At 43.2% G+C, this 21480-nt stretch overlaps 1 protein-coding gene across 1 annotated transcript in view; it reads right to left on the bottom strand.

Moving 5' to 3' along the window:
- DEPTOR (DEP domain containing MTOR interacting protein) overlaps nt 1-21480 on the bottom strand; it is a 94459-nt gene that overhangs the window by 3716 nt on the left and 69263 nt on the right. Inside the window, exons 5-8 of the mRNA XM_081117088.1 lie at nt 21020-21202; nt 19250-19384; nt 15979-16049; nt 14168-14272 (exon numbers count right to left, since the gene is read on the bottom strand). Coding sequence (XP_080973214.1) covers nt 14168-14272; nt 15979-16049; nt 19250-19384; nt 21020-21202 — 494 coding nt within the window. The remainder of the gene's footprint in view (nt 1-14167; nt 14273-15978; nt 16050-19249; nt 19385-21019; nt 21203-21480) is intronic.

Below are 21480 nucleotides of genomic sequence, written 5' to 3'. Positions count from 1 at the left end.
TTATCATGCTTATTTTCAAGGTAGTATTTTTAGAGTCAGGCTGTTAGGAAAGATGTCATCTCTCCCTAAGTGGTGCTAACAACTGCTGTGGTTCCAGCAGTTCCAATGTTCTGTTACTAAAGATGTACAAAATGATAAAAACATACAGGTAGAACTATGTAATATATTCAGTTAAAATGGACTTTGATTTAGCGTGTACAGTACACTATGTTCTGCAAATAAACACACATTACAAGTAACCACAGGGAGCGTACAGTCCAGGGAAAAATCATTTTTCTTCTATATTAAAAAGCAAATACATGTAAACAAACAGGAACTGTGATGACCTCTGAATAGGCCTACCTACCTTAGGTGCATATTACCTCCTACCTGTGCTCAGGAGACTTAGAGGCCACCCATAGGTGGTAATGAGAATTCAAGTGAGGTTAAGATGCTTTTTTTTTTTTTTTTATCAGATCTGCTTTCTAAAATCTGATTACAATTTTCATTTCCCCAGTTCACAGACAAGAGATCAATCGTGAGCTCATGTAGCTTCTCTAAACTCAATCTACAAAAAAAGGAGTACCTTTACTTCAGAAAGAAGGCATATGAAGGACATTATCTTTAAGAAAAAGGAAGAACAAAACTTTCCTAAGTCATAGGTGAGTGAGGTCTCTGACCACAGTAGGTCTGGAGAGAGTTAACAGGGCGAGGGAGGCAGGGCTCAGAACATTTCAGGGTGTGATCGGTTGGGATAAACACCTAGGCTGAACTCCAGCCTTCCTCCTGATAAGGAGCCAAACCAACCAAATAATCTTGCCTCTAATTCCTCTCCCTGTGCCAGTCCTGGCAGATGTCTGACAGCCCTCCGGACAGATTGAGTGCCCGTGGGATTGTGCAATTGTACATTGGTTTTTCGTATGGCTGGAGACAGATCACAATTATTCAATTGTTTCATCCAAAGTGGGAGTGAGGCTGGGAAGAAACACTACACCTAGGATTGCACAAGTGTCCTCTCACTGCCATGGAAATCTGTATTCACCAGGACACTTCCCTGAAATGGCTGCATTCATGTGAATACTACTCTGGCCAATCTTTACATCTGGGCCAGCCCTGGCGGGGGTATAGGTCGTCTTGTTAACCTCCACCAGAGTTCAAATAACCATGTTTCTTTATAAACTGCAGGAGGAGGAAGGTGCCTCTCACTGCAGGCGGCTTCGATCTTCTGCTGGCCTGAGGTGAAGATTAATGACTGCTAGATGAAGATTTTAAAGATGCCAGGGGGGAAAGACGTCACATGAATGTAGGATGCATAATCACCCTGGGTAAGCATATAATTCAGCCAGCAAGCCCCAAACCAGCCATTTGTCATGGTGATTACATCACCTCATCGGTGCAGTTAACTGGCATTACCAATTCCACTCACATTCCTTTTCTGCCGTGCAATCTTTGCTTCACAATAGAAACAGGAGAGCAGAAGATTGAGCAGACCATCTGTCTTCTGTAGGTGGGTGAGAATGTTGCTATCAGGTGATCAGCACAGCATGGGTGTTAGCACTTGCCTATAAAGCTTAGCTTATCCACAGCAGAAATGGATTTCCTAAGAAGTTTTTCTCCAGGGATTCTCGCCTGCCTGCCTTCCCTCCTTGCTCCCTTCCTCCCTCCTCGGTGAGGGTTTCTGCAAGGGTAAAGCTAAGCATAGAGTAATGGAGGAAGCACCAGGAGATAAGTTCTCGTCTCAGCTCTGCAGCCAGGGAGCTGAGTCATTTTGGATCACTTTGAATCACTTCACTCCTCCAAGCATTAATTTTTCATCTGATAAGTTGGGCTGAAAATTTTTATATTTATTAGGGACTTTAAAGCACCTTTCAGTTCTAAAATTCAATGCAAAAAAAAATCCCATTTCTATTTATTAGTGATTGAACTGTCTATTAACAACTTTTGTTTACTGGTTACTGATGTGCCAAGAACTAGGCTAGGAGTTCGTGTATGTTAAATTTGGAAAGGGGTTTTATTTTTAGATACGTAAACTGGAGTTCAGAACAATACAAATAAAAGAATGTAAGATGAAAATCTGTCTCAAGCACTTATATGTTTTAGATATATAAACAATAACAACAAAAAGATCTAAAAGATATGTTATAAAGCTATATTCTGTTAAGACACTTAAGTAGTACTGATATACGCATAGAGACCAATGTAGCAGAACTGAAAGTTCAGAAACTGACTCTCACACTCAGGCATTTGACTTATGACAAAAGGGAGCACTGCAGAAAAGAGGGACACTTTATGATAAAAGGTTCAATCAAAAAAATTTAAAAATTATAAACATCTGTAATTTTTAAAATTTTTAAATTATAAACCAATATATATACTAAATGTACATGCCTAACAAAAAGAGCCCAAAACACTAGAAGCCAAATTCACAGAATTCAAGGGATAAATAGATAATTCAACAATAATAGTTGGAGACTGTTCTGCTCCATGTTCAATAAAGGAGAGAACAACTAGGCATAACCCATGTGACACACGTTCGTAACTACGAGCTAGCAATCCCGCTCCTAGATACACATCTAATAGTACAATCACAACATAATTAATTCATATAAACTTAAAAAATAGACAACGAATCTATGGTCTTAGAATTCCTGGGTAATAATTCACTTTGCAATAGTTTGGGATATACATAAATAATTAAAAAGTAATAATTTGTACATTTTCTATTTAGCACAATAAAAAGTTTTCACTCTCACCTTTATAACTTATTAGTGATGTGACTAAGCAAGCTACACATTTGCTGAGTATAGTTTACTCCTCTGTAAAACAAGGATCACATCTGATTAACTACTAAGCCCTGAGTTTAATTCCAGTGAATGTTAAATATTTACTGTCTTTTCCCGTCTACCCCCTTCCTGCACAATCCTTCCCTCTCAAGCAGTCCAGTGAATGCAGATTGTTAAAAGAGAGACAAGCCATTGCCATGGGTCCATACCAGGAGAGTCAATTTGGGGTTTGGTTTGGGTAATAGAAATAGATGTTAAGTTGGAGTTATTCATTCAGCTCAAAAATGAAAAATAAAAATAAAAATAAAAACAACACAGGGTGATAGGAGGGAAACTTTTCCCACCGTACAAGGATAGAGACTCCAGAAGCCACTGTAAAGTAGCAACATAATTTAAAAATAAACAGAGCAGTGGAATTCGGTTAAGGAATCTCTGATCCTGTCCATAAGGTATTTGCTTAAACAAAACTGCTTCAGAACTGAAGGAGCCGAACAGTGTAACTAGACTCCTGGATGGTCTTTCCCCACAGCATTAGCCAGAGACATACACTGAGTCAAAATCTGCTAGTTGCATCTATAGAATGAAGTCCTTACATCTAGAGAATGCTTTATGTTTACAAAAATGTCCACAGTCAGCATGGATACTACTTCGGAGTTCTGGACACTGCAGTAGTAAATAGATTGTGTGTCTATGTTTAGTGAGTAACAGCCCTGACAGCAGAAAACGGTTCTTGGGGAAAAAAAGAAAATTTGCAGCTGTGGGTTTGGTCCCATAAATCTCTCCACCAAATATGCAACTGGCTGGGGAGTGACTGCTGTGGGAGGAGGCAGGGAGCCAGTCCTTGGACAAACACAGGATTCTCTCTCCAGAGAATTACAGTCTCTAAGCTTTATGCATTTGAAGCATGCTGTATGGCGATGTGGTTCCCCGAAGAACAGACTGCGCAATTCGCCCTGAAGGAGAGCCAACCATATGCAAGAATGCTTTCTTTCACAATAAAACAACAACAAAAAGCAACACTTAAAAATTTTTTGTTTCAACTTGAACAATTCAGAGTGCCTGCTGGTTTCAAACAGAACCTGCCCCTCCAGCCCCAATGGATCAAAGGTCTATTTCAGACCTAGGCTGGCCTTGGGTCCACTTTGCCCAGTTGCTGGTGGCGAGTGGGGGGGATCAGCCAAGGGGAGACTGCAGGGGGCGATATGAGGAACCCTGGTTCAGTTGAGAGTAGGTGGATTCCCCAAATTAGGAAGAAATCTTGCCTTCCTGGGGATTCTCTCTAGAGTTGTGAGTAAGGCTGACTGGAGGATCTGTGGCTTACCCTGGTGGTTCCTATCACCTTCCCACAGCAGCTCATGATTGCACTAGGACCACTTCCAAGATCTGTTTGTGCTAAGACAGACAGCATGCTCTCGAGCCAGTGATTTCCAAGGTTTAAGAAGTGGTTGGGCACTGAAGAGAAGCGACATCTGCACATTATAACCACAAGATTCCAGTCACCTGGGAGCCTGTATACCACAGGGGACATGCAAATTATCAATCCCACCCCCTCCCAGCTCCCCACACAAAGTTGGCTTACACTGTGGATACAGAAAGTTCCTTAGAATTCCCTGTCATTACCTCTTGGGGCTTCCAACAGCAGGAAACACACTCTCAACACATATATCAACGACTCCCACAGGAGCTTATAGCTAAAAGGAAAGAGGCTCCAGAAGGTCAGACATCCACCCTGACCCCAAATCCTTTCCTCCACAAGAATCTTTTACCCAACTAGCTGTTTGCCCTTAGGATGTTTACTATTAGTCACTTAATATCCATAAGTTTTATGCTTTCTTCTGGATAATGTTAAAAATGCAAAATTAATGTATCAAAGATTTTAAAAGATAGATTATTCAATGAGATGCGGCATACATCAACATAATTCATCAGGCAAATAATTGCATTATAACTTTGCTTCCAAAAATGCAATGCTTTCTTCATCTATTATTTTGTTCATAAAGGGTGACATCTAGCCTCTAAAGGTGAGCCCATTCTCAGTCCCCTTATTATTTTACCTCCAAAGAGTGTGTGTGTGTTTGTGTGTGTGTGTGTGGGTGTGGGTGTACACATATACTTTGTAGAGACACACTGGCCACCATCTTGTTGATAGTGTTTTGGTGGGAAAAGTAAAAGGATTATAAACAGAACTGAGCGTGGGTGTGATGAGATCTAAGCAACCTTAGACAGTCTTTGCTAAGGCTAATGGGAGCTGAGTGCCTCCAGGGGAGGGAGCCACGCCTCTGGTTTCTGCTCTAGAACCCCTTCATTATTCTGCCAGAACCTGGGCTATATGCAGGATCCAGGACCAAGCAATCTGTGGGCCAGAGCCATGGGTTCCCAATCAGGCTACTCAGGATTCTCAGTTCAAGAACTTGTGCTGGAGGATTGAGAGTTTTATGCTGACTTGGCTAAAGACTGGGAGCAAACCCTTCCACCTCCCAGGGTCTAGCAATAAACAGTGGGCATGGCCCAGTGTGTCATCTTCTAGATCAGCTCATCTTGAGGTGCCTCCCACACCAGTCCGAGAACTGCATGGATTTGAAGATTGGGGTTCCCTCCAATATCTCTATTCCTAGAGAAACATTAACCTCTGGCAGAGTTGCTAACATATTTGGCCAAGATAAGCCAGATGGAGAAAAACTGAGGACAAGAAAAATAATATAATTGGAACACATTTGAAGGGCACCATGATACAATGGCAAGACCATGGGCATTAGGTGCAGACAGACCAGGCTGACATTCTGACATTTAGTTGCACAGCCAGGGTCTATAACTCAATCTCTTTCAAGCTGAACTGTAAACGATAGCTAATATCCAGCTCAAAGGACTGTGACAAAGACTAGAGAAGATGATGACACATGTTAAGCAACTAGCACTGTCCCCAGAATGATGCTCAACCAAAGCTGGTTCCTTCTCCCCGTTATCTCTGTAGACATTAAGTTACATTCAGCGGTCTACCCTCCAGGCCAGCTCCCAAACCTTTGAATGTTTACGTCTTATGCCAAACCACTGGATTCTTAGCCAGGACCAAACTGCCCTGCTTAGTCTTCATGCGAGAAAGTGATTAATTTACAGGCTAGGCCTGGAACACTGACTTCCATTCTGGGCATTGACAAACGCTTCCAGGAACGTTTTCCAGATGGCCCTGTTTAGCCTGGTCATATTTCTTCTGTCTTTTATAAAGTAGCTGAAATAAGCCATGTTGTGAACACAACTAGAGTTCGCTAGAACCAGTTCTTTTTAGAAGTTTGGAGAGAAAAGGCCAGAGGAACCCTATCTTGAACATTTCATTGATTTGGGGTGCCTGCCCCAAGGGGCAAGAAAGAGGGTACAAGAAAGAGACAGTTTCTGCTCATAGAGACAACGGCAGAAAATTCTAGATAGTGTCGTATAATTCCGTGCGCGGCATGTACAAGGTACAACACTCAAGGAAAGCTCTCTGCCCTGTATCAGGGCACCCTCTACTCTCCCTTCCTGGATGGGTCGCACGTTCCTTCTCCCCATCCATTGCTTGTACCTGTCCTGAGGACAATTTGTCAGCTGGATATTAGGAAGAACACGAACACAAACAGGACTAGGAGGAGCTTTGTGGTGACCAAGCTAGAACAATGTGTCACAGATCCCCTTCCCAGTGCTATTCCAGGCTCACGTTGAACCCAAGAAGAAATCAGCCCAGCCTCTGGAAGGTGGAAGCAGCTAACACTGCTCCTGGTCGCCATGGCTATACAGAGAGGCTGCCTCGGCTGCGGAGGAGGCCCAGCCTGCCCTGGCTCTGCGGGGCTCCACGCCAGTTCCCCTGCCTGAACGACCGCCCTGATGACCAACAGTGGCTTCAAGCCCCCCACCGGCCAATGAGGTCACAGGCTTCTAGAGAGTTCTTCACGAGTTGCCTTACAGGCCCATTCTAGACCCTTCAGGAATGAAAACTAGGGTCACCCAACCAGGAGTAAAGGTTTGGGAACCACGAACAACGGAGGCACTTGCTGAGGGCCCAGGGGATATGAAATTAGTAGAAAAGAGAAGCTATTAATACACATGTGGCGATGTTGACAGATGACACCTTGCTGTCACCTTCCTTTGAGGTGAGAGAGACATAAAGAGGACCTGGTAGCCCCCAGCTTGTCCTTGCTCTTCCCTCGCTCTGTGCCCAGCTCTTCCTCCCACTGCCAGCCCTGCTAACAGGAAGGAATCTCACGCCCACCACCAGACTCTCTGAGAGACGTGTAAAAAAGGAACTTGTCCCCCAGGCTTGACAAGTAGCGGTGGTAGAATCTAAGGGAGGCAAACAAGTGGAGGCTCATGGCACAGCGACAGGTTTGAGGGCAGAGGCTAAAGGTTAATAAGAGAAGCAAGTTTAAGGCGAAGGTGAGGAGGGACTCGGGGATAATAGCATGATGACACAGGCGGGCACCAGTGTCCAGGGTAAGATGGAATACAGGCCTGGAGCTCTGAGAGAGCTGGGGGTAGAATCCACAACACAGAGGTGGTAGGTGAAGTGGTGGGCGCTGAACATGGGATTGTTACTACACAATGAGACCCCTAATTATAGACAAATGTCTATTTTTTCCAGTATTTCTCTCTGTATATAGGATGTCCCAAAAAATGTATACACACACTTTGAATAATGACAAAGGCAGTGTTTATTAAAATACATTTCATTTTCAAAATTGAGCTATCGGCTTTAAAGTACGCATACATTTTTGGGGGACACCCTGTATATCCTATTTCTACAAGATCCGAAGGCCCTGAAGAGAGTAACTTCAGAACCTCCCGAGTCTGAGACATATAAGTCATGCTCCACACACAGGCCCGCAGCCCTGGATCCCAGCTTTCACAGGCAGGGTCCCGTGGCGCTCCCCTTCCCCAGCCCTGGGGAAGGCAGGGGACAGCCATGCCTGCAAAGACACAGTGTGTGCCTGGTCCCAGTGACGCCAGGCCCTGTGACATGGAACTTGATCTTGTCAGCCCCAGCTGTGGGCATGTGCAGGTGGCCACCCGCCCAGAACACAGTTCAGTTAGGGCACTGCGGTCCCGCTGTGGTTCCACAGCTGGTCACACGTGGCCATGACAAAGGCAGCTTTCTTCTCCGCGGTGCGGAGGGGCTCTCTGGGCCCTCCTTAAGCAGACCCTTGGCTTTCCCCACCCCAGCAGGAGAGCCCCATTGAAAACCTTGCTCTGTGAACTTCCAATCAGTCAGCACAACTTCTGCCAAATCTGGGGGTTCCAGGACTAGGAATGAGAGGAAGGAAAAAAGTAAACATTTTCACCCATCTTTTAAAACTAAAGACCCAACGTATATTTGAATAAATATGAAGTTGACCTCCACCAGCCTTAAACGTTCCTTGTGACAGTATATAATATATTATCCTTTCTTTTCAAAAGCCTCTGCCGCTCGGAGAGAACAGGGCACAGTGGAACCTCTCCAGGGGACAGGCCACAGCTGTTCACTGGCAGCCTCACCATTCATTGGGGCTGAACCCCATCCTGAAATTCTATCCCTGGGTACGAGACATGCAGCAGGGGCTGTGCTTTATGCTGGCAGTTAGGGGAAGCTGGGCTTTTTCTGAAGTTAAACTTTTTATTTTGAGATCATAATAGAGTCATGTGCAGTTGTAGGAACTAATACAAAGGGGAAAAGAAGGAAACAATTATACAGAGACCCCATGTACCCTTTACCCAGTTTTCCCACAGTGGTAACACCTTGTAAACCTACTGGGTTACTGAGGTTTGGGGGCTGCTCTTTGCTTGTTTCGCTCCGTGCCAATTCTGACATCAACTGGAGCTAATATATTTTTAAGTGTGCTTCTCACTGACATGCTATAAGGAGATACCTCAATGCCCAAAGTCCACCATCCATATGCCTTCGCAATGCATTTCAAAATCAAACTGTAGAACACTGCCTTCCACCTGAATGTGAGGCCTTGTTTTCTTTACATATAAAATGAGGAGGTTAGACTGGGAGATTATTTTTGTTTTCTTTCAGTTTTATTGGAAGATTTATATTCTGGGGTCCATGCAAAAGTTTCAGATGATCCACAAACAGTATTAAACTGTGTACAATGTCACACACACACACACACACACACACACACACACACACACCTTTTTCCTGGGAAGAACATCCATAGCTGTCACTGTATTCTCAAAGATGCGTATGACTCCCCAAATCATGTTAAGAACCAGCAGAATCTTTCTGGCTTGAAGTTCCTGATTATTGGTAGTGTAAGTAATACTACAATTGGCAATTCAACAGACATTTATATATGGGTGAACTTCAAACATATTTCATCTATAAATTTACCCAGCACAAAAGATAGCAGCTCTTATCCCCACATGTGACTTTCCTGAACTCACCTGGAAAGGAACTGCTTTTAAAACACCACAGACTGCATTTTTGGTTTCATCTGTGTCGATCATCACCCCACAATTTGCTATTTCAGTGCCTAACCAGTGTTGGCTAAATTAATTAGAAATTTCAGATGGTTTGCCCAACCTGGGCTCTCCCGGTTCAGGAAGAAAATTCCATGACATATACAGGTTTGTTGCCATGGGAAGGAAAGAACAACAGCAGGATTTCAACATTTTCCTCTAGATGAGAAATAAAAATTTTAAAAGGGGAAGTGGGGGAGAACACAATGACCACTAATTTCTTCTCTGACTCGGGTAGTTCTGTTTCTATGTAAATATGCAAAGAAACAAAGAGAGAAAAGAGGCCCCATAAATCCACATCCATCAATTCATCACAGCAGGAAACAAGAAAAGAAGCCAGGAGTTTTGAAATCCTTCTGAGAGCTGGCATGGGGTTGCCTGAAAACTTGAATACTGTTTCTCACAGGATTTAATTATTCCCACCAGAAAAAATAAACTTTCCAGAAAAGAGCAAGGATATCTTTTGTTCCTTATTTGTAAATGCAGCTCAAATTCCTTCACAGTCTGAGAGCTGAATGGTTTGCTCTGACAAGTGTTTGATTAAACTAACAAAAGTGAATATTTTGTATCTTTCACTTGGATGGCCCTGCAAGTTCTAGTCCTGACCTAAGTAAGGGGCTGGTGCCAAGAATAAAAAGTATTTATTTGATCTTCTTCAAGCTGGCTCAGGTGACCATGTGACCGCCCTAATAATTCTTTACGCAAGAGACATGAAAGGTCACGCATCCCTGAGCAGTTTACAAGGCGTTCAAGGTTCTATTGGAATATATCTTCTATTGTGTTCTGCCTCACGGGTTTGTATTTTTTCTAATAACGCAATAGGAAGCTTTGGGATAGAGACCAGGTTTGAATCTAGCTCTGACATTTTCAAGCTGGGTGACCTTGAGAAAGAGATGAACTGGGTTTTGGTTTCCTCATTTGCAAAGCAGGGAGAACACAAACCACCCACCTTCAAGAGCTTAAGAACAATATGAAAAGATGTGTGTGAAATATGCAGGACACAATGCAGGTGTTCAATGAGTGAGTTCCTTTCTATGAAAACATCCATTCACTGGCTCACTCAACAAATTTGCTTCCAGCACTTCCTGAATGCCAGGAATTGTGCTAAATTCTAGGAATATAGTAGTCAAGGCAGACAATGTCCCTACATTTATGGAGCTCCTAGAAACAGATAGATACTGAACATCTAAGTACTATTATCAGATTCTGATAAATATTATGCTTTTTAAAAATAAGATAAGGCAATATGATAAAGAGTAACTGGAGGAAGACAGGGAGAATATCAAAGAGTATTTAAAGAAGGCTTCTCTAAAAAATTAACCTGAGACTTAAATGACAACAATAGAACCAGTCATCCAGCCTTAGGCAGGAACAAACTTGGTATTTGGGAGAGACAGAGGCAAGGCCAGCGGAGCTGTAGGTGAAACAGGGTAGCAGATAAGGCTATGGTCAGCAGGGCCCAGATCATGGACTCTGTAGGCCACAGAGAGAGTCTGGAACTTACTGTAACGGGGAAGAAGCCATTAGAGGATTTTAAGTGCCAGAGTCATTTAACTAGATTTGCTTGCGGGGCAGACATAGGCACAATTATCATGTATTTGTGAAATTACCAGACTGAAGAATAACTACTAGAGGATCATGTAAAATAAAGTTATGATAGATAGTGTGATCCAGAAATGTTTTTAGAATTGATGTGATTAGGAAGGAAGGAAGGAAGGGAGGGAGGGAGGGAGGGAGGGAGGGAAGGAGGGAGGGAGGGAGGGAGGGAGGGAGGGAGGAAGGGGGGAGGGGGGAGGGAGGGAGGGAGAGAAAGAAGAAAGAAAGAAAGAAAGAAAGAAAGAAAGAAAGAAAGAAAGAAAGAAAGAAAGAAAGAAAGAAAGAAAGAAAGAAAGAAAGAAGGAAGGAAGGAAAGAAAGAGGAAGGAAGGAAGGAAGGAAGGAAGGAAGGAAGGAAGGAAGGAAGGAAGGAAGGAAGGAAGGAAGGAGGAAAGGAAGGAGGCAGGGAGGGAGGAAAGATGTTATTAAAGGCTGTGAAGCCATATTTAAGTGAGTGGCAGTCATTAGACTGTAGCCTGTGGACTAGCTTTAGAAGGAACTTTATTTCTTCTCAAAGCAGATAAAAAGAGGTAAGAAATAGAATTAGTCCTCCTGGAACAGGTTTCTTCCTTCAGGGTTTTAGTGTTTAGATGCTGGTATTAAATGAACTCATGCACAGAAAGGGCCTGGCACTTTGCACTGTCCTGGGCCAGCTCTTGCCAGTCAGAGGTACCAAGAGGAAGCTTCTGGCCAGAATTTTGGACAATCGCTACCAGCCAGACCAAGCAGCTTGATCGTGGCCCAGGTCAGGGCATGTTCCTGTAGGGTCAGCACCCACATTCCCACCTCACACAACCAGACACGCAGCCTGCAGCTTCCCACACAACGGCTGTGCTGATGAGACAGGTCAGGGAAATAAGCCTTGAGGATTGGATTACATAAGTGGCTCTTTATATAAGTGCAGTTATTCTACACACAATACATATGGTAAAATAGGAAATAATTTACTCAGTATTTTCTATAAAAAAATAATGTGCTGGGCAATTTAAATGAAAACACACAGGTAAGGTTTATGGAAGGGCATGGTATTCCCTGTCACTTTCATTTAACTAATCCTACAATTCAAACTACATATACAGATGATAGATAGATAGATAGATAGATAGATAGATAGATAGATAGATAGATAGATAGACAGACAGAGATATATATTCATTCCAATACAGAGTTTGACAAAAGGCAGACTAGAACAATTATAGCGCTATATCTTAACAACCTTAAGATTCCACTGGTGTGTTTCTATTAAGGATAAAATGTTGTGATAGGCAATTTAAACAGTTTTCCCCCCTGCTGGATGTAACAGAATTTATAATATGCTAATGTGTTTTATGAATTTCCAAAAGAAGAATAAAGTATACAGCAGCTTCAAATTGTTTTGATCACAGAACCTTAGGACAGGATATTTTGTTGGACCAGAGAGCTGTGTAGCACGTTTTGGAAATGCTGCTCTAGTGAACTCTATACTGCTCTACAACACATGGAAACTACTGTACACCCTCAAGAAGCTAAGAATATGAGCTTATGGAATTGAAAAAATACCCATCTATCAGGGTATATACATTAAGGAGTTAATTAATTAATCAGTGGACAATGCCTAGAACAGTTATGCATGTTAATCAATGAAGATGCACTAAAATCAATACACTTGGCCAAGCAAAACAAGGTCTTCAGCTGCAATATAAATCCCTTGTTTTCCCCAAAGGAAATGAGCTTAAGTCAAAGCCCCGTGGGCAAGTGAGTGCACGCTCAGGACTAAAGCACCCTGCCAAAAACAATTTATCCTAGGTACTTTACTGTGGAAATAAAATATAAAACTCTTCCCACAGCCAAGAGTTCCATTAGAAATGAAAAAATCTGCCTCGGCACAGATACAAACGCTCGCCCTTTACGCTCCCAGCCAACTTTCCTGCTCTGGGATCCTTTGGTGCTGTGCCCTCTGCAGAACTGAGGCGGCAGGAAGGGCCTCTCACACGGACCACTTAACCAACAGGCTTCTGTAACCTGTGCAGAACACAGGACCTGGGGAGCCTGCGCCTCCCCTCCCGGTATGAGTGAGGTGTTCAGATTGGGGGGCAGAGTCAACCCCTAATCATACCAGCACTGACTACCCAGGCTGGCGGTAATCTGTGCTCTGTGCTCAGTGAGCCAGGCTCCACGCCCACCTTTCTTTTCCAGGAGGAAAAGCAATGCCAGAGGGAAGGTGCTGGAAGCCAGAGCTGTGCAAATCCAAGCTGTGCCTGTTGCTTCACTGGTTACTGCTCTAAGAAAAGGACTGATGGGAGGGGTGAAAGTGGTGAAGAAGTGGTCAGGGAAGTAATCTGTAGCCTTCAAGCCTTTTGTGTCCTGTGGCCCCAGATCATCATGAGATAAATGTCCTCTGCAGGATGTTTTACAGATGACAGAAAAAACCCCACTAAGCTACATAAAGGTGGTTTGAAGCAGAGAGCCAATGCACTCAACATTCTCTTATATCATATTTTGGTATAAATAAGAAACAATTTGCGTGTATATTTATATATTGATGTATATATACATATGTGTGTATCTATATAGATAGATACATATATATGCATACATGCAAGAAGTCTGGAAGCATATAAATCAAAATGTTAATGGTGCTACACTTTATTATAAGTCAATTATACTTCAATGAAGTTGCTTAAAATGTTAACATTGGTTGTCTCTGAGATAGGAAAGATTAGAGGCAATTGTAATTTTTTTTCTATTTGTCTGTATTTTCCAAATTTTCCTGACTATGTATGTACTACTTTAGTACTAAAAATAAGTGAAAATTACTTTCAAAAATCTTACACAATTCATTCCATTTTTTGATGTTTGTGTAGTTCTTTGTATTTCATCAAGTGTTTCTACATATTTAATTCCTAAAACTGCAGAAAGAGTATGGCTTTCATTCCAGAGTGGAGGCCTGGCTCTGAGATGTTACCAAACTAATTCAAAGTCAATGAGCTAGAAACCAGCAGAACCAAAACGTGAATCTAGATCTTTTCCCATGGGAATGTACTTGGTGTAGAACAGAAGTAGTAGAGTTATGATATAAGATTTACGCAAAAAGAAACCTTTTTCCAAGCTCAGTGTTGGTTAAGGGAAGCAATGTGAAAAACCACGGGAGGTTTGGAGACCAAGGAGGCACAGTGAGAGGGGCAGGAAAACTTGTCCTCCTAGTTGCTACCTCACACAGTCTTGGCTCCATTTCAACCCCATTCAGAAAGGGAAAAGGAAACTTGAAAAAAATGGGACCAAACACTTAGGGTGCCAAAGTTCAGATGGCACCAACAATAAAACAAAGCGAGAAGTGTTCAGACACCGCTTCACAGGAGGTACCTTCATTCCCGCGGCGGCCGCGGGGCCACTGGGGTCCACGGCCTGGATGTGGCACGGCTTACTTCCTCGCACCACGAAGCCCCAGCCCACGGCGTCACCGACAATCTGCAGGAAAACCACAAAGAGCCATCAGCAGGCGGCCCCTGGCAATTCGCCTGCCCTTCCCAGGCAGAGAAAGCCAGCCCAGGGTGAAGGGCCTGCCATGACAGATCTCTTCTCTGTTTTATCTCGACCCCGGCAGGAGCGGAAGGAGCACTTTGCTTCCATCATAAACACAGGCATATCGATGCAGAAAATGTGGTCAAGAAACACTTGTTTGGCAGAAAGCAGCTTCTTCTGCGAGGGCGCCACTCAGTAAATAACCGGCAGGTTGCCTCTCTCTCAGGCTGCTATTCAATTTCATATCAGAGTCAAATGGGAAGTTTAGAAGGTTCTTAAATATGTGGTTGAATCTTCTCTCCAGAGCCAATTTCTGTTGGGTTGCTCTTTTCCCCTAAATCCAAATGATACTTTCTGGATGACCCTGCTACGTCCCTGTGGTCTAAAGTAACAATTTAAATTACTTATGGTGAGAAATGTGAAGAGTCTTGGCTTTCTCAAAACACAATTTTCTCCACCAACAAAAGAAAGTGAAAAAGTACACAAAGTTCACAATTTACAGGTAGATGCTGGTCTAAAAGTGTTTGAAACTGGAGGATGCCTTTTCCTATAGAATCATTGTTAGAAATGGCAGGTATGTTCCCTGGGCGGCTCCCAGACAGGTCTTTGCAGTACGGATGAAACACATTCACAGTCGGTGCCTGGTGAGGCTGGCATTGACATTTAAAATGAAAAAGAAATACTTTAAAAATACAATCAGCTGTCTCTTGAATGCTTAGACACTGAGGAAAGGCAGGAAACCAATGAAACGTCAGTGAACATTCTCAAAAAGACTTTGAAGCACTTCACTGGCTTTAGGGCTTGCTGCTATTAGTTCATTATACCTAGTTTCACCCCCAAATGCCGCTGACCTTTTCCCCTGAGGCAGGCATATGAGCAGTGCGTTTTCATACTGACTGGTTATGACTGGGACCATCCTATTTTAACTCCTCAGTGTTCAGAATGGGAAGGAGTCCTAGACAAATGTTTGCAGTGTAAATGGGTGTGCATAGATTTTTCCCCCCGAGTCCATAACACAAAAGTTAGAGCAGAAGTGTTTTAAAGAGGAGGTCGATGGAGAGGTGAAGGGCCAAGGGAAGGAGAGTGGGTGAGGTGCTGTCAAGCAGAGCACTTAGATTCTGTCTGAAGAAAACCAATGGGGCAGGTAGGAGTGGGAGGAAGGCTGAGGGACCTCCACGAAGGGGCAGGTGGTCAGGAGGTGCTCACAGGTACGCAGTGCTCCCCAATCAGGTGTGAAGCTAACCTTGTCAAAAGCACCGTTCCTTATGGCAGAACAACTTATCCCACAGTTCTCGTTCTCTATCTAACGACTCCCTAATGTCTTAAATGATTTTTAGAATGAACTGTAACCCAGAAGGAATTATTGACTATTTGTACTGCCATTTGCCCTAAAATCTGTAATTATATTACACAATTTTTTTAAGGACACACCAAGAGGAGTTTAAAATGCTGTATTAATAATAAGTCATGTCAAGTCTTAAAGCATTTTAGTGCCTACAGGTCCAGAAAGCCCACTATTATAATTATGCCCAAAAAAAGGAAAATTAAGAGGTTGTTCAACTCCATCTGTAAAATGCATGCTGGCACACTGACATGCTGGCAAGGCCCCAAAAAAGGAGCAGCGCAAGAGAAAAACCAAACACTGAGCGTACCGTGAATGTCTTCCTTGCATATGGTGCTCCGGGAGTCAGGAGTTCCTCAGAGGTGACGGGCCTCTTTAACACTGTAAGACACACACACAGTCAAGGTGCACCCTTCTGAGGCCTCATTCATTCATCCCGCAGATATTTTACTGAAGGCCTCATGTGTGACCATCAGGGAACAAAAGGGGGAAAGATCCCTGCCTCACCGTTTATGCTCTAGCTGAGTAAAGACAGAAAACATTAGCAAGCGTAAGTAAGCCTACACCCGACTCACAGAGCTATGGCAAGGAGAAGAAACGGAACCTGGCAGAGGGACGCGAGAGGGCCAGGGGGAGGGGGAAGGAGTGGATTAACATCCATCACCGCACGTAGTTACAAGGGTTATTTTCTTGGGATGAGAACTTTTAAGACCTACTCTCTAGCAACTTTCAAATACACAATACAATGTTATTAACTATAGTCGCCATGCTGTACATTATATCCCCAGTATTTATTTTATAACTAGAAGTTTGTGCCTTTTAACTGCTTCTCCCATTTTGGCCACACCATCCCCCACCTCCAGCAACCACCAATCTGTTCTCTGTATCTATGAGTTTTTTGTTTTTGTGTTTTAGATTCCACATATAAGTAAGGTCATATAGTATTCGCCTTTCTCTGTCTGACTTATCTCACTTAGTATAATACCCTCAAGGTCCGTCCATGTTATTGCAGATGGCAGGACTTCCTTCTTTTTCACAGCTAAGTAATATTTACATATATATGTTATACAACTTTTATATAAATATTATGTAAATGATATACATCTGACTTCTTTCTGCATTCATCCATTGGTGGATGCTCAGGTTGTTTCCATGTCTTGGCTATTGTAAATAATAGTGCAATAAGCATTTGAGGTAGTGATTTTGTTTCCCTTCAGATAAATTCCTAGAAGTAGAATTGCTAGATCAAATGGTAATTCTACTTTTAATTCTTTGAGGAACCTCCATACTATTTTTCACAGTGGCTGTACCAATTTACATTCCCACCAACACTGCACAAAGGTTCCCTTTTCTTCATATCTTCACCAACAATTGTTATTTCTGGCTTTTAACATACTTTATCTTTTTATTCTGTTGAAAAATATAAAAACCTTGAAGCCTAGGGAATTATATTTTGGCTTTCTTTTTTTGCAGCCTTTAAAATGTAATTACCCATCACCATGATACCAATAGATTATGGTAGTACCCATAGCACTTTTTTTCCCCTCTGGTTTAGGGCATTTGTATACAGTAAAAATATAAAGTATAGTGATATATAAAGTATAGTGATTAAATTTAAATGCCTTACTAGAAAGGCCTGTTTATCTGCTTGAAGAAAAAAAATCACAGATGAACTCACTGCATCTTGGGATCCCTCTTAAGAACGAAGGAGAAGCTTGTCAGAATATGGGTAAGAGGTAGGACTTCTGAATCACAATTAAGTCCTGATAGCTCTGGTCCTTAAAGACACCAAAAAGGCAACCTGACTTTTCTGCCTGCATATCAGCAAACATTTCCCTGTGAGCCAAGGGGCAAGGAGAAAGAAAACAACACAAACCTACCTCAGGGAAGATGGGTTAATTTAAGTAATTAACGCTTTGTTCATATTCCACTACTGTATGCAAAAAACATGTAAAAGGACTTAGCACTGATCCTTTCCTGAAAGGAACTCTTTCACTTCTAATGTCAGATATCTATCAGGACTTCCAATATCCTACTTGTAATAATAAAGTTCTCTTTTCTGAGTCTACCTTAACGGAAATGCTACACTAATCAAAAAACCCAGTATACTTGAGTGCTCCATGACTTTCCAGCCAGAGTTAGTGTGGAAGCAAGTTTCTTCACTGACTTGCAAGTTAGAACTTTATTCTTACAGCTAACCCTTCAAAGGCAGTAAAAAAAAAAAAAAAAAGGGAAAAGTTAGGTTAAAAAAAATACCCGCCCTGGCCGGTGTGGCTCAGTTGGTCGGGCCGTCCCATGCACCGAAAGGCTGCCGGTTTGATTCGGGGACAGGGCACATGCCTGGGTTGCGGGCTCCATCCCCGGTAGGGGGAGTGCAGGAGGCAGCCAATTGATATTCCACTCTCACATTGATGTTTTTTTCTCTCCCTCTCCCTTTCTTTCTCTCTAAAAATCAATAAAAATATATTTTTAAAAAACACCCAATTGCCTACGTAACAGCATTAGATGAGAGCGTTTTCTGGTAAAGCCCGTCTAACAACATCTACTTGTCCTTCTCACTAATGCATAATGATTTTTCTTCTCCAAAGAGATGATGTGGTCACTGAGGGAAGGGTCATGACCTCTCATTTTCGTATCCCCAACATCTGGTGATGAGGGAACAACATGAACAAAGAAACAAAGTCTCTTTCCTGAAGGTAATATATTCAACTAAGGATGGACAGAGCACCAAACAAACGGAGTTGAGGGTATTTTCAAGGCAGTGGTTATCATGAAGGACCATGCAATCTAGTCCTGGGAAGGAGGGGGGTCAGGGGCAGTGTCAAGGTGGTAGTATCAATGGATTACAGGCCCTTGTGGGGCTGAGGAGCTAATTAGGTCAAGGAAGGATTGCTTCTAAGTCCAAGTTCATCAACAATCTCTGTGCCTAGATTGTTTCTGGAATGTAAAGGCCATAGAGGTTGATGAGTACAGTCTGAAACCACCAGGCACCAAGAGTCAGTTCCAGGTACAGTTGGGTTTGCATAGACCACGCTTCCTCCTTAGGGGAGCGGGGGCCCCACAGATCTTGGCATCACTTGCAGTCTGGGGAATCCCTAGTTCCCCCGCTGTGTGGAACACTGATACGCTGCTCAAACCCTACTTCAGGACTGACTGAGGGGCTCCTCCCGGCTGCTGGGGCTGCCAGTGGCAGACAGCTCTCAGATGCCAATGCTCTCAACAGTTTTTGCAACTATCTCTCTTGCTCAAAGTCACACCCTCCTCCCAGGGGCAGCCAACACCTAATGACTGGTCAACATGAAGGTACAAAGGCCTGGCCACCTCACCCCAAATTTGGGCAACTGTGAAGGGCTATCCCCTGCAGCCTTCGCTGAGACGGCTTACAGCTCAGTTCTCCTCTGCCCCACCCGATATCCTTCTCTTCCAACAAACGGTCTTGATCCCAGGACACTCGGTAGTAAGATCCCCACACACTAGTCTCTGGCACTCTGAGAATCTGCTTCCCAGGGAACCCAGCCCCCACACATCTGCCCAAGCCCCCCAAGGTCACAGTCAGAAAGGGGCCGCCTTTCGCCACTCACCAGACTTGGGGTTGCAGAGCACAGGGGGGCTGCTGCTGAGGGTGGGGCTGCTGCTGAAGTAGCCACTGCTGCCACAGCTGCTCATGCTGCTCCGCCTCACGGCCGACACGATCTTGATCTCCTTGCTGGGGCTGACTGCGGGCGGGAAACACACGGTCACCCAGGGCGGTGGTCTTGGTTCCCTAGGGCACGTGGGCTTTCAGCTGCAAGGTACAGCGAGCTGAGTCACCTGTGCCAGGAAAAGCACTCTGTCTTCAGAGTGAGAAAAGCAAGGATTTGTGTAGCAACTCTGCCACTTACCAACTGTACAACCTGAGGCCATTCCCTTCAGTTCTCTGAGCCTCAGTTTCCCCATCTGTAAAGGGGGAATGATGCTATCTCAGAGGACTGGTGCAAGGAGTGGATAATATAATGTATGTAAGTACTCAGCTACATAAAATATTATTTGGAGAATGACTATGCCCATGCTGAGCAGTCCCTGGAAGGAAGTAAATTAAGTGCTGGCTATATACTTAATGAATTAACAGTACTAATAAATGCCTCCTGATTCCATATGAAATCATGAATCACCCAGAGCCACTGAAGAGGAGATTAAAATACACAGCACATATTTAGGCTTTGAAAGTGCATGTGAGACAGAGGCTTCAATGATCTGATCTGGTTCTCTCTGCCATGTAGTTGGCTGGCTCTCAACAAAGGAGAGGAGAGCCAGGTGTGTATGATGAATGAAAGAGGCCATGGAGAGGACTCAGTTTAAGGCCTGGCACATGAGAAGCACAAAATAAAAGCTGGCTTTTATGGTGACCATGGTTACTATTTCCTCCTTCCCGTCATCATTACTTATTCAGTTGGGCCCACTTAAAAAGCAGACAAACCTTAGTACTAGTGAAAACATGAATAGTTCCTCCAAATTTGCAGAAGACCACAACTTAGGGTACCCATAAAATGGGGATAAAAGTCTTTCCTCTTCAAGTTTTTGTGAGAATTATATGAGAAAATTCATGCAACCAAGCTTGACTCACTGACAGGGGCACAGAACATTCTCAATATAGTTGCAAATGTTCTCAGTGTCACTCCCTATACGTAGCCAAGACACCCATGGAACATTTTGTCCTCAGGTTAAGCCCAGAGCTTCCAGACCTTAGGCCAACCATAGTCAACACAAAGTTTTCAGAGGAGCTAAGATACCCCTTTAAGCACCTTAGCCTCTTACACAGAATGACACATCAAGCTAACCTCTTCTGGGTGAATGCAATCATCTTTGAGGACATCAGTCACCATCATTTCTTTCAGGCTTCATTTGTCAATATGAGACTGTTTGATCTTATTTGTAATGTCCCAGGCTATTGTGCTTTATGAGCCCCTGTGTCTGCTTTTCATAGTTCTTCTTTGTTCTGTGACACCCTTTCATAATTGATTGACAATCAGTTGCCTTTTAGTTGCATATGCCCTCAGAAGTCTTTATTCATCCTTAAAGTATATGGCTTTTCAATGCTGTGATAAACAATTGTTTATAAATATAAATAAGGTGTGAGTGAGAACATGAGAGGTCTTCTATAATTCAAATACATAATTTTATAAAGCAGACTTCATGATAATCTAATTTGACTCCGCAGGAACAATTTGGTTGTCTTTTTTCTTTTGCATACTTCTTGGTTACTAATAAATAAAAATTTGATAGGGAACAGAATTTCACAAAGGGGAATTATGACTATACTATTTCTCAAAAGACAAAAACATGTGATCAGATAAACAATGAAACTGATTTACCTGACATAAAACTGGTAGATTTCCGATTGTCGTGGCTCTGCTTCCTCAGGCAGAAGGGACTGTCATGTGTTTCCTGGGAAGGGGATTTTTCATTGAGCAGCTCCATGAGTCTTCGCCTCCGCCGGAAGTTCATTCTGAACTGGTAGAGAAGATTGCTGTCCACGAATGGGTGCTTGTTGGACACTGGGGAGAAGAAGCAACAGATGAGGACTGTCTGAAATCCTGGCCACTGAGCACTGCAGTGCAGAAGACTCCAGCCAACAGAATCAGAAGGCTTAAAGGAAGAATTTCGAGTTTCCGGTCAAGATGGTGGCATACGTAAATGTAACACTTGCATCCTCCCACAACCACATCAAAAATACAACTAGACTACAGAACAATCATCATGCAGAACCACCTGAAATCTAGCTGAACAGATCCTACAACTAAGGATATAAATAAGCGACATGGAGACTGGTAGG

This window comes from Miniopterus schreibersii, assembly GCF_964146895.1.
Source record: "Miniopterus schreibersii genome assembly, chromosome: 17".
NCBI classification, from domain to species: Eukaryota; Metazoa; Chordata; class Mammalia; order Chiroptera; family Miniopteridae; genus Miniopterus; species Miniopterus schreibersii.
Note: the sequence above shows the minus strand (reverse complement) of the source record. Positions and strands in the feature narration are given on the sequence as shown.